The sequence below is a fragment of the Chionomys nivalis genome, chromosome 14, assembly GCF_950005125.1.
Source record: "Chionomys nivalis chromosome 14, mChiNiv1.1, whole genome shotgun sequence".
Classification (NCBI taxonomy): domain Eukaryota; kingdom Metazoa; phylum Chordata; class Mammalia; order Rodentia; family Cricetidae; genus Chionomys; species Chionomys nivalis.
The window spans coordinates 9803643-9815797 of record NC_080099.1 but is presented as its reverse complement, the minus strand read 5'-3'; the positions used below and the strand labels follow the sequence as shown (position 1 = coordinate 9815797).

General features: G+C 44.4%; 1 protein-coding gene across 1 annotated transcript in view; it reads left to right on the top strand.

Moving 5' to 3' along the window:
* Pstpip2 (proline-serine-threonine phosphatase interacting protein 2) overlaps positions 1–12155 on the top strand; it is a 73145-nt gene that overhangs the window by 44218 nt on the left and 16772 nt on the right. Inside the window, exons 4-6 of the mRNA XM_057788761.1 lie at positions 1423–1457; positions 4670–4776; positions 10291–10353. Coding sequence (XP_057644744.1) covers positions 1423–1457; positions 4670–4776; positions 10291–10353 — 205 coding nt within the window. The remainder of the gene's footprint in view (positions 1–1422; positions 1458–4669; positions 4777–10290; positions 10354–12155) is intronic.

Below are 12155 nucleotides of genomic sequence, written 5' to 3'. Positions count from 1 at the left end.
TTTTGAAAAAGAATCAGATATGAATGAAACCCTCTGAGGCTGGGGCCAAGGTTAGGGAGATTTCAGAACTGGGGGGATGGCTCTGTGGTTGGAGCCCTTGCTGCACAAGTGTGAAGACTGTAGTTCAGCTCCCCAGAACCTGTGTAAATGCTGCCTGTCATTCCAGCCTTAGAAGGTGGAGATAGAGAACCCCAGAGTTAACTGGATAGTGAGACTAGCCCTAGTGGTGAGCTCTTGGTTTGATTGAGAGACCCCGCCTCCGAGAATAAAGTAGGGGAGAGATAGGGAATGATTCTCAGCATCAACTTCAGCCTTGGGTCTTTACATGCCCATGCACGTGCACTCACATACATGCCCACACATGTGGAGACATGTGCGTTCACACACATGTACAACATACATAGAAACGGAAGAGAATAAAGGCGTTAAGGGTTTAGTTAGGAGAAAGAAGTTCACGAGATATATGTGTGGCTGTAGCTGGCAGCAATGCATCCTTCTTAAGAAGAACCGAGAGGAGACTGTAAGTGCACCACTCCAGAAGGGCGGTTAGGATGCGAGGCAGTGGGTATGTTAATTACCTTATTAAGCCTTTCCACAGTGCACACAGATTTCAAAATATCATGTTGCACATGGCAAATATGCACACGTTTATTTTTCAATTAAAAGATAAAATTTTAAAAAGGTGTAAGCTTGCCCTACAGTTTCTGATCAGTAAGTCTATGCTGGGTGTAGTGGCACACACTTTTAATCCCAGCCCTTGGGAGCAGAGGCAGGTGGATCTCTGTATGTTCGAGGTCAGTCTGGTTTACATGGTGAGTTCCAGGACAGCTACGGCTACAGAGTGAGATTCAATCTCAGAATAAAAAGTTTATGATGGTTTTCTGAAAAAGGAGTCAGCTCAGAGCCGGGGTCCGAGCATGGTGACACGAGCCTGCAATCTTCTCACGTGCGCAGTGGAGGCCGGAGCCTGAGGAGTTTAAGGCTGGCTTCAGCTGCATAGCAAGCCTGGCTATGTGAGATGCTGTCTCGACTCACACTCACACACACTGACACACACTCCACGGACACTCACCCAAGGTGTGAACTAGGATTTGAGCTCTCTCGTTAACTGCCTTGCTTTCATATTCAAACGACAACTGGTTCTTATGAGAAAGGGGTCAAACTCCTATATTACTGCGGGGGAAGAGAGAAGGCAGAGGTTCTGCTCTACTCGGGGCAGACAGTGCACAACTGTTTATGCCTGGGATTGAGGAGGTTGGTCTTAAGAAGTTTCCTTTTTTTACTGTTTTCTGAAGCTCAAGGGCAAAAGGGAACCCGGAGTCCCATGTAAAGATGTAGGCAAAGGGAAGCACTTGAAAACGTTATAATAAATTTATATACTTGACTTCCGGTATTGAAATTGTATATGTACTTGTTTTTCAGTACATTGAAGAGAGCCCTCGAGGTCTTCAAGCAGCGTAAGTTAATTATTTAAAAATGTGTTTTATTTTATGTGTCTGGGTGTTTTGCCTGCATTTATATATGTGTGGTACCATGTGTGTGCCTGGTGCCCACAGAAGCCAGAAGAGGACATCAGATCCTCTTGAACTGGAGTTACAGTGGCTGTCAATACCATGTGGATGTTGGGAATGGAATATGGGTTCTCTGGAAGAGTAGCCAGTCCTCTCTGGCTCAGCAATCACTTCAACCCCTAGTCCAAAACTGTGCTTTCTGTTATTGTTAAGCTCTGTGTTCTTCTTCTGAGGCTAGCTCTGTTTTCAGCAGTAGTTTAGCATTGGGTGGAAAGATTTAGCACAACTGTAAGGTGAGAAGTAGCTCCGCAGAGCAGACTTGAGCTAGACACCTCACATCTAACTGACACTTGGGTAGTTGTGGTTAGCACAGACTCCTGGGCCCTTCTGAGTTTCTGACTCAGGGAGTTTGGAGTAGGGCCTGAGATTCTGTGTGTTCTTGAGTTCCAAGTGGGAAGAACACCATGCAGGAACACTCTGTCTGCTTTGTTTTTAACTCAGAGATACCATTCCTTGATTGCTGGTCTGTACCTCACCTGATTGTCACCCAACGTCTTGTATGTTCCTGTGTGACTTTTCTCTGCCCAGGGACACTTCCACAGGACCTCAGTCACAAGGGCAATGCTGGAACTCTCTTGCCATGTCTCCCAGATTCCCAGACTTTTTTTTTTTTATCATTTTGATGTGGAAGAAATCTGTATTTTTTAGTGTGTGTATTCATGTGTGTAAGAGTAGATGAGTGTAGAGGTCAGAGCACAACTTTGGGCGCTCTTAGCCTTGTCAAAGCAGGCTCTCTCCTGTTTTTACTAACATACTCCAGGCTAGCTGACTAGTAAGCTTCTGGGAATTTCTCCACTCAGTGCCTCCCATCTCACTGGGAGTTCTAGATCTCAGATGTGCGGCACACATATGACCTTTTTCATGGTTCTAGGAATCTAACCTAAGTTGTCAGACTTGCTCGGCCAGTGGTTATAGCCAATGGCCGCAGCTCTACAAGACATTTTTGATTACGACAGTCTTCAAAGAACTTATTACCTGGTCATTCTTTCCTCCTATTGTCGTTTGGCACGTGGGGCCATCCACCACTCCCCTAGACCTGCTCTCTCAATGGGTATCAGCAGTCTTTCTCCAGCCCAGAGTGTGCTGGGCCTCATGGACTTTTCTCTCCCACTTCGGCATGTCCATTAGTGTTGTCCTTATTTGGTTGTGAATCTGACTGGGAATTACACCATCAGATTTTTATTAGTTAGTTACAGTAATGTGTTCACAACCAGGATCTGGGAGGTCTGGGTTGAGATGTGTCGTGTTGCTCTTCAGGGAGTCCTGCCCAGCTCAGTGTTCCCCAGGGTTTCTGCTTCTGGGGCTTTCTGTCTTTCCGAATAGAGGATTTCCAGGTGAAAGGTGTCAAAACGCACAGTGTGTATGACTTATACTTGAAGTGTTTTGTGTTTGGCTGAGCGCTCTCCCATCAGAACCTCTGCTATCTGTATCTCGTCTGCAGCCGAGACTAGCCAGTGTCCTCTAGTCCAGTTCAGCTGTCATATGGTTATCCTAGAGGTGATCAGATCCTGCGGCCTGAAGGCTCAGTTCCCACCTTAGATTCCTGCCCCAAGGCTCCTAGACCTGCTAGACCTGTGCCCACCAGCGGGCTAAAGGTCAGGTTCCCACAACCCCCATCTGCTTCAATTCATTTACCCCAGTAGCTCCCAGAATTCAGGGAAAGAATTACCCTTCCCGGTTTATAATAAAGCGTTTTTCAAAGGCAATGGGTTAAGGCGAGGGGGTGGAAGAGGGGCGTGAGGAGCTTTTAAGTCCTCTCTGAGCACACTCTCTAGGAATGGACTCAGCAGGCTTCAGCCACGCCATTCTGTTGGTATGAGCAACACTCAATAATCTCCACACACTTGGCTATTTAGGAAGCTCCCACAGCCATGTCTGTTTTGATTTTTATGGAGCCTTCATTGGATAGGCTCGTTAACAGACTGAGTGGGAAAGCCAGCCGGGCTCTTCAGAGTCTTCCAGGTCTCTGGAGGATTGGGTCTACCTGTAGGGCATGGCGTGGGGCCCCTCTGGAGGGAAATGGGTCCTGTGAGCTACTGACAGACAAGATGAAGAATTTCTTTATGCCCCACTAAAGGCAGAGGTGGATTGGTTTCCCAATTCCTTGGGCAGGGGACACAAAAGCAGTGGGATGAAACCAAACTGTATATGCTCTACACCACAGGTGTAAAAGCCACATAAAGAAATACTTCTTTCACCCTATCCATGGACAATGCCTTTTTTTCTCTTCAATTGATGCCTCTGTCTCACAAGTGCTGGGATTAAAGGTGTACACAAACCACACCCAGCCTAATTTGAGAAAAATGCTTTTTCTTTCCTTCTCTCCTTTTTGTTATAAAGAAAAATAACCTTCAGAGGCTAAAAGGTTGCACGAATGTTTGATAAATGTTTAGGCTCGTGAGAGACCAGAGATAGAAAGCACCCAGAGACCATGAAAAGAGCTAGAGAATCAAATTTGATGATTCCTTTTTATTTTTTATGTGCATTGGTGTTTTGCTTGCTCAGCTGATTTCTCCACTTTTAAGATCAGGATCTCCTGACTGGGGAATGGTGCTGCCCATAGTAGGTTGGATCTTCCTGCATCAATTAAGACAACCACCTGCAGACACACCCACGGGCCAACCCTCATTGAAATTCCTTTCCAGGTGATTCTAGGCTGTGCCAAGTTGACAATTAAAACTGGCATCCATCTCAGGACGTAAGGTTATTGACTGACCTTGGCTGCACCCTCCTTGCCCCCACCCCCAGTCCTGGGCATACAATTGGTTTTAGTAACAGCGTCTAGAGTCTAAGCTAAAGATTTAGCTTTGAACTGGGTGGTGGTTGCAGAGGCAGGCAGATCTCTAAGTTTAAAGAGAGCTTGGTCTATAGAGCCCAGGATAGCCAGGACTACACAAAGAAACCATGTCTCAAAAAAAAAAAAAAAAAGACAACATTGGCATCGGGCGTAACAAGGACCTCAATGAGTGTTGGTGGCCATGAGAATTATTCTTAATTTTCTTTCTTGCTCCAGATTTGTATGTATAGTTTTGAATCATTGTGTGTATTTGGATTTAGACACATGTGGGTCTTGACTTTATTTGCAATTTTCTTTACAGAGGTAGACAATGTGGCCCAGTGTCACATCCAGCTTGCACAGACTCTAAGAGAAGAGGCCAAGAGGATGGAAGAATTCAGGGAAAAGCAAAAGTTACAGCGGAAAAAGGTTAGTTTGGAGTATGTGTTACCATATCTCCTTTCTTCTGCAGAAAATCTTAGGCATTTCTGTTGCTAAATTGCTCAACTTGCTGGCCATAGTGGCATACACTTTCAATCCCAGCATTTGGGAGGCAGAGGCAGGAGGATCTCTGTGAGCTGGAGGCCAGCTTGGTCTACAGTGTGAGTTCCCAGACAGCTAGAACTCATGGCATTAAATGACAGGAGCAGCAGCAGCAACAACAACAACAACAAAACCCTGCACAGCTTGATTCCCACCCCCAATAAAATCATAACCTTTTTCTGACCCGAGAAATTACATATTGGAGATTCCATGTAGAGACTCAATATTAGAACGTATGCCCTGCACTCCAGGTCACTTTTCCTTTAAAGAAATTGCAGGAATGCTGGAGAAATAGTTCAGTTAATAAAATGCTTCCCATACAAGCATGAGGCTGTGATTTTATACACTCAGAACCTGGGCAAAATTCTTTCAGGATTCAGTGGTTCTGTTTGCGTGTATCTTCTTTTCAGATCTGCTGCCCCTGTCAAGACTGTGGCTGGAGATCTCTACTCCCATCAGTGGCATCAAGCTCATCCTAGTTAGTGAGCATCCAGATCACAGTCCTCCTCTGCAAGGCATCAGGGATTGAAGAACTGCTGGGGGGCAGACTCACACTTTCCTTGAAGTTCATAACGAAATGGAATAATACTACTTATAACTAGAGAAACTGGCCTTGGGAAATTCAAGTTTTTTCGTCTTCAAAGCGGCTCTGGAAGGGCCCGATTTTATTTAAAGATGTATTAATTTTCATTTTATGTGCATGCATGTTTGTCTGCATGCATGCATGTGCACCACATGTGTGCCTGGTGCCCGTGGAGCCAGAAGAGGGTAGCCATCCCTGGGAACTGGAGTTACAGACAGTTGTGAGCCATCATGTGGGTGCTGGGAACTGAACCCAGTTCTTCTGAAAGAGCAACCAGTGCTGTTAACTGCTCAGCCATCTCTCCAGCACCCACAAGACTCTTTTCCATTGATGGGATTTATTCTACATATATTAAAGGTGATAGGAGTGAATAAGTTATTATGATAAGCCAGACGGTGGTGGCGCACGCCTTTAATTCCAGCACTTGGGAGGCAGAGGCAGGCGAATCTTTGTGAGTTTAAGACCAGTCTGGTCTACAGAATGAGTTCTTGGACAGGCTCCAAAGCTACACAGAGAAACCCTGCTTAAAAAAAAAAAAAGAAAGAAAGAAAGAAAGAAAAGGGAAAAAAAAGAGCCTGTGTGTCTCTATGTCTCACATTTGCCATCATTTCATGAGCTGCTTTTCCCTTTATTAGAGACACAGTCTCGCGAAGCCCACGCTGGCCTCCAGCTCACCGTATAGCTGAGTCTCTGGCCTTCACCGGACATGTGCTGCTACGCCTGGCTTAAGAGCTACTCCTTGCACATCGTTGCCTCTTCCTATTTCTCAGCCGGTGCTTGTGCAGTGTCTGAGTGTGGAAGGACAGACACAGACGATTAAGGAACACTGCATCAGACACTTTCACGTGTTCTCTCAAGCTTGCGTATCACACTTGAGGTTGCAGCTGAACCAAAGCCTTTTTTTTTTTTTCCAGGCAGAGTTATCATGGGTGTTGTACTTGTTAGATAACAGATTCTTTTCTTTGACATTACCAAGTGTGCCATTTCTTTAAGGAAATACAGATGGATATGTTCTTTGAGACAGGGTCCCCCTGTGGAGCTCTGTATATCTATAACTATTTAATTCTCTGTATCTCCAGCCTGGTCTCTAACTCACGGAGATCCTTCATCTCTGCCTCCCAGGTACTGGGATTAAAGGTGTGTACCACTGTGCCTGGCACCAGGTTTTTAAAAAGTTACTTTTTATTCATCTACCTTTTAAAATAATTTTTATGTACATTGGTGTTTTGCCTACACGTATGTCTGTGTGAGGGCATCAGATTCCTGGAACTGGAGTTACAGACAGGTGTGAGTGCCATGTGGCGTCTGGGACTTGAATACTGGTCCTCTAGGAGAGCAGCCAGTGCTCTTAGTCACTAACCCATCTCCCTAGTCCCTTACTTATCCATTTTTAATTGAAATAAATTACATCACCCCTCTTTTCTCCCTCCTACCTCTCTTAGATACCCGCCTCCAATCCCTGATATGCCCTCTCCTACAAAGAATTATTTTTATTTTTACTTGAGTGTGTTTGTGTATGTGTGTGTGGTGCCAATAGAGGCATCGCATTCTTTGAAACCAGAGTTACAGGAGTTTGGTGAGCCACTAACATGGGTGCTGGGAGCCAAATTTGGGTTCCCTTAACTGACAAGTTATCTCTCCAGCTCTGAAATAATAATTTTTTTGTCTCTTCTCTCCTTTCCCCTCTTGAGACAGGCTCTCTCTCTCTAGCCCTGGCTGTCTTGGAACTCACAGAGATCCACCTGCTTCTGTTTTCTGAGTGCTGGGATTAAAGGTGTGCACCACCACACCTAGCAGAAAGGACAGCAAACGAACTGAGAGGTTGGAAAGATGGCTCAGTAGTTGAATGTGTGCTGCCCTTGTAGAGGATCTGAGTTTAGTTCTCAGTACTGTGTTAGATGGCTGAACCACCTGTAACTCAGTTCCAAGGGTATACGTTCCTTCTGGCCACCGGATTCACATGCCCAGGTCACACACAGACAGGCACAGACATACAATTTTTAAAACACATAAAGCTGAGTGTGGTGGCATACATATTTAACATTCCGGAGGACCAAATCTGGTTTATACAAAGAGTTCCAGGTCAGTGGGGATTACTTAGCGTGGCCTTGTCTCAAAAGCAAAAAAAGAAAAGAGTCATTAAAAAGATAAGGAGATATCATGTCTCGGATGGAACAGTTAAAAAAATAAATAAAAAGAACCATAATACCGTAGTTAACTGAGCTGTTCGTGTATGACCCCACTTAAAAAGGGTCATTTCCTCACCCTAGGTGCTCTTGGCTGCCCTGACCCTTGTGCTGAGTGCCTGGACTCAGTTCCTTTCTCAGCAGAAGCTGCTTTCAAAACATTGAAAAGTCAGAAGTTTATTTAGAAAATTGTAGTTAAGTGTTTCACAACAGACTCTGGGGTGACTTTGGGTACCCCTCCCTGTCTTTTCTTTTTAAAGAACTTGTTTTGGGAAAAAGAATGTTTCAATGCTAACTTCCCCTTTTAAAACTGTCACACTGCTTGCTCTGACCTTCCACTTCTTGGAAATCGAGCTGTTTCTACTCATCAAAAGAACCAGTCAGTTGCTTGTTTTTCTTTCTTCTCTTTCCTTTTCTCTTATGCAACTGGTTGAATTCAGGATCTTGGGTTTTCTGTGCAAGTACAGTATTGAGCTATGTCTCTACATGTAATTTACTGTTTTATTTTTAAATCCTTTGCATCATCAATAATAAAACACATTCACATTCGATTTGGTTGGAGCAGAAAACTTAAATGCTAAAAGAGCATCTCCTCCGAAAACACCTGCAAGAGAATTTGGGCTCACTGATGTCACCATGAGTGGGTCACCCTGAGTGAGCATGGACACAAGAAGACTTAGGCCAAGGCTACTTAGCAGATAGAGATGTACCCGGCATGCCACGACTATCTCCCTGAGTGGGTTTGAGCAATGCATGTCACCCAGGTTCCTGAAATTACCCATGTCTGCTTAGAGTCAATGGCTGCTTTTTAGGATCTTGACAACTTTCAAATACTGGTGTCCCCGTGAAGGCAGAGGGGGATTGATAGGAAGTAAGGAGTTAGTGTAAATCACTCAGCACCCAAGAAGGGGGTCTAAAGTAGATTCTATGTAGAACTTGGAGATAAGGAGACACGTTGGACTATCAATTATAAACCAGTAGCAACCACCAACTGGATGGTTGGATGCGTAGCAAAGTGTGTATTTGAACTAAAAGGACCATGGCAAAGCCAGCACTGTGAATTGATCAGCTCAAGTAGCCCAGGAAAATGGGTAGTGATTACTAAAGAGGTAAAACTAGCTCTTGCTAGTCAGTTCCGTGGACTTCAGCTCCCTGGCGTCTGCGGCCAGGGTCTGTCTTGTGTCTTTCCATGTGGGGCTGGTGTTGGAGCCCTGTCACTGTGCCTGTGTTGTCTTTTTCATTACTAGACGAGTAGCTACTTCCTGCTATCTCTGCTTTAGAGAAGGTTAGGAGGTAAGTTCTGGGCTCTCTGATGCTCCCCGGAGGGAGTTTCATTTATTCCATTTGAAGTGAGAGCACCTTAAGTATTTTATCCAAATATCCTGAAAATCCATCCATGCTTGTCTGTTATGGTAATATATAAAAATCTAAATTTATATGTATCCAGTAGGAGCTGCATTTGAAATTCATTTTCAGTAATAAATAAACAGGCTCCTTGGTGCAAATGTCAGCTTTCTTCTTTGCTGACAGTCTCATTGCTTTGCTGCTGCAGTGTAGACACCACGAACTAAGCAACTTATAGAAGAAAAAGTTTGTTGAGATCTATGACTTCATGGCAGGGAGTATGGTAACAGGCAGACAGACATGGCAATGGAACGGTAGCTGAATGCTTAGTGTTGAGACAATAGCCAGGAGGCAGCCAGAAAGCTAGCTGGGAATGGTGTGGGCTCAAAGCCCACTCTCAGTGACACACCTCCTCCAAACAAGGCCACACACACTAATCCTTCCCAAACACTTCCACCAGCTAGAGACCAAGCATTCTGCTATATGAGCCTCCGGGAGCCATCCTCATCGAAACCACCAATACTGACTGTTTCTTTGGGCTCATCAGGAAAATGGAGATGTATTTACACAGAAACATTACTGTAATCATGGAGTGGTTTCGCATAGAAGTGCTAGATAAATGGGGACCAGAAAAACTGTGTCCAAGAGGCAGGCATTTATTGACTAACAAAAGTAGCACCGTCGCAACTACAGTGAAGAAATTGTACTCAAGTGAACTCCATGGAGTTTACCTTGCGGCTAGATGAGGCTAGATCATAGAATAGTTTCTGTTAGCACTGCTATAGACACTTCCTTCTTCCTCTGGCAACTTGTCATAAAGCATATGTCATTGAGGAGCCACAGAAGTGGAGGTCGAATTCCTAATTTGCCTGTGCTGACAAAGCTTCCAGAATAAAGATGCTCTTAAAATACAAATGGTATTTTAACAAGAATTTAAAACTTCTTCTGGAAACCAAAGTCCTTTGATTCTAGATTCCCTGAAGAAAGCACTCCATGGTGATCAGCGAGACTCTGGTGATGTTTTGAGGGTTCAGGACTCGGGGTGTGAGTGCCCAGGCTAAATAAGTTGCAGTGTCTTTAACCGCCTGTGACTTCTTGAGCAAGAAGTTTGGTCTCTGCTCTGTACTGTCTTCATTTGTGATGAGGGGACAATAGACAGCACATCTGGCTTCTGAGTGACATGAAGACTAAACTGGATAACCCACGCTGAACACTCAGCCCTCAAGATGGGCTGCTGTTAGCAGTAACTTACAGTTTTTATGGACAGTGTTTGTATTCTCTTCACAGACAGAAACTATAATGGATGCTTGCCACAAACAGAAGAACGCATACTACAAGAAGACCATGGATGTGAGTTACACTGGCTGCTGCTGTTTTTATAACAGTGACATTATCGAACATTCTGGTCATGGACATGCTCCTACTCAAATGATGTTTCAGTGATGTCACTTATTGATGTGCTGTTAAGGAAAACACTTGACTTTCCTTCCTGTTACGGCCTTGAGGATAGGAGAGTGTTGGTATGATGCTGCTTTATTTCTGACGAGCTGGTGTGTCCTCTGGGCATGGTGAGCTATTGCCTTCTAAGTCAGTATCATGGCTACTAGTGTCCCTAGCAAGACTGGACCCAGTAACATTCTGTCCTGCAGCAGAGGGAGGTTCACAGGGCAGGATAAGGGGCTTCACAAGGCCATGCTGTCAGCAAGGACGTGGGTAGATCATAGCTCTGGGAAGGGGCAGACGTTTCTTCTGCAGTGTAACTACCCATAGGTTGTCCATACTTCTGTAGGTGACCTTCACCCTTGTTCCTATAATTATCCATAGTCAAACTCATTGGTCCACCAAGCTGGACTTGAGTGGAACCATCTCTTTGGTCTGTTGATACCTGATGGGGGTGAGTAGATGTTTGCTCATCTCTGCTAAAATAGTTAACATGGCACCTGGAAAAATAAAAACCAGTCTACTTATATTTTAGGATGATGATGTAAAGCATATGACACACAAATATACACAGATACAAATGTACACAGATATACAGGCACATACACATATGTTCACACAGATACACACACCTACATACACACATACAAACACACACACACGCTATTTATCTTGTTTTTGAACTTTCTACCTAATGGCAGTTCTGAACCTTGTTTGTTGCTCATTTTACTGAATGACCCTTTTGTGTTTTAAGATAGATACCTGGGAATTATAAAAGCTTCCTTTCCTTTAAGTGCATTAGTAACAATGCGTGGCAAGCCAGAGACAAGTTGTTACAGCTCCCTTCCTAGCTTTCCATGAGTCCCTTAGTGTGTGCTACAACAAAATCTTTTAGAAGTCACACCGCTACATATGTAGCATGTGTGACTGTGAAATGGTGTTGAAAGTATCACTGTGTGGATGGCACATGTGGTCTGCTCAGCTGCTTGCACTATTTCTTGCTGGAAACCACATAAAAGCATTTGGTCAGGAGGGAATGTTGGCTGTAGAGTGCTGAAATAGTGCTGGGGAATGTGCGTGCATGTGTGTGTGTGTGCATGTGCGTGTGTGCATGTGTGTGTGTGCGTGCATGTGTGTGCATGCATGTGTGTGCATGTGTGTGTATATGTGTGCGTGTTTGTGCATGTGCGTACATGTGATTGTGTGTGCACGTGCGTACGTGTGTGTGCCTATGTGTGCATGAGTGTGTGTGCATGCATGTGTGTGTGGTGCATGCGTATGTGTGTGTATGTGTGTGACATTTTGAGAAATCTGGGGCAAGTTTTCTCACAATTAAAGAGAATGACTTCTAAAGAAAATATACATGTCTTGATTGTTTCTTGTACCTATACTTAGATTATTATTATTATTTTTTTAATATTTATTTATTATGTGTACAGTATTCTGCTTGCGGCACCAGAAGAGGGCCCCAGATCTCACTACAAATGGTTGGGGGTCCCCATGTGGTTGCTGGGAATTGAACTCAGGACCTTTAGAAGAGCAGTCAGTGCTCTTAACCTCTGAGCCATCTCTCCAGCCCCTATACTTAGATTATTGATAGTGTCAATCAGTTTTCTGTTGTGGCAAAAACATCAGAGAAAACAACCTAAGATTTGGAAGGAAGGTTGGTTTTGATTCACAGTTCCAGATGCTTCTGTGTGTGGTTGCTTGGT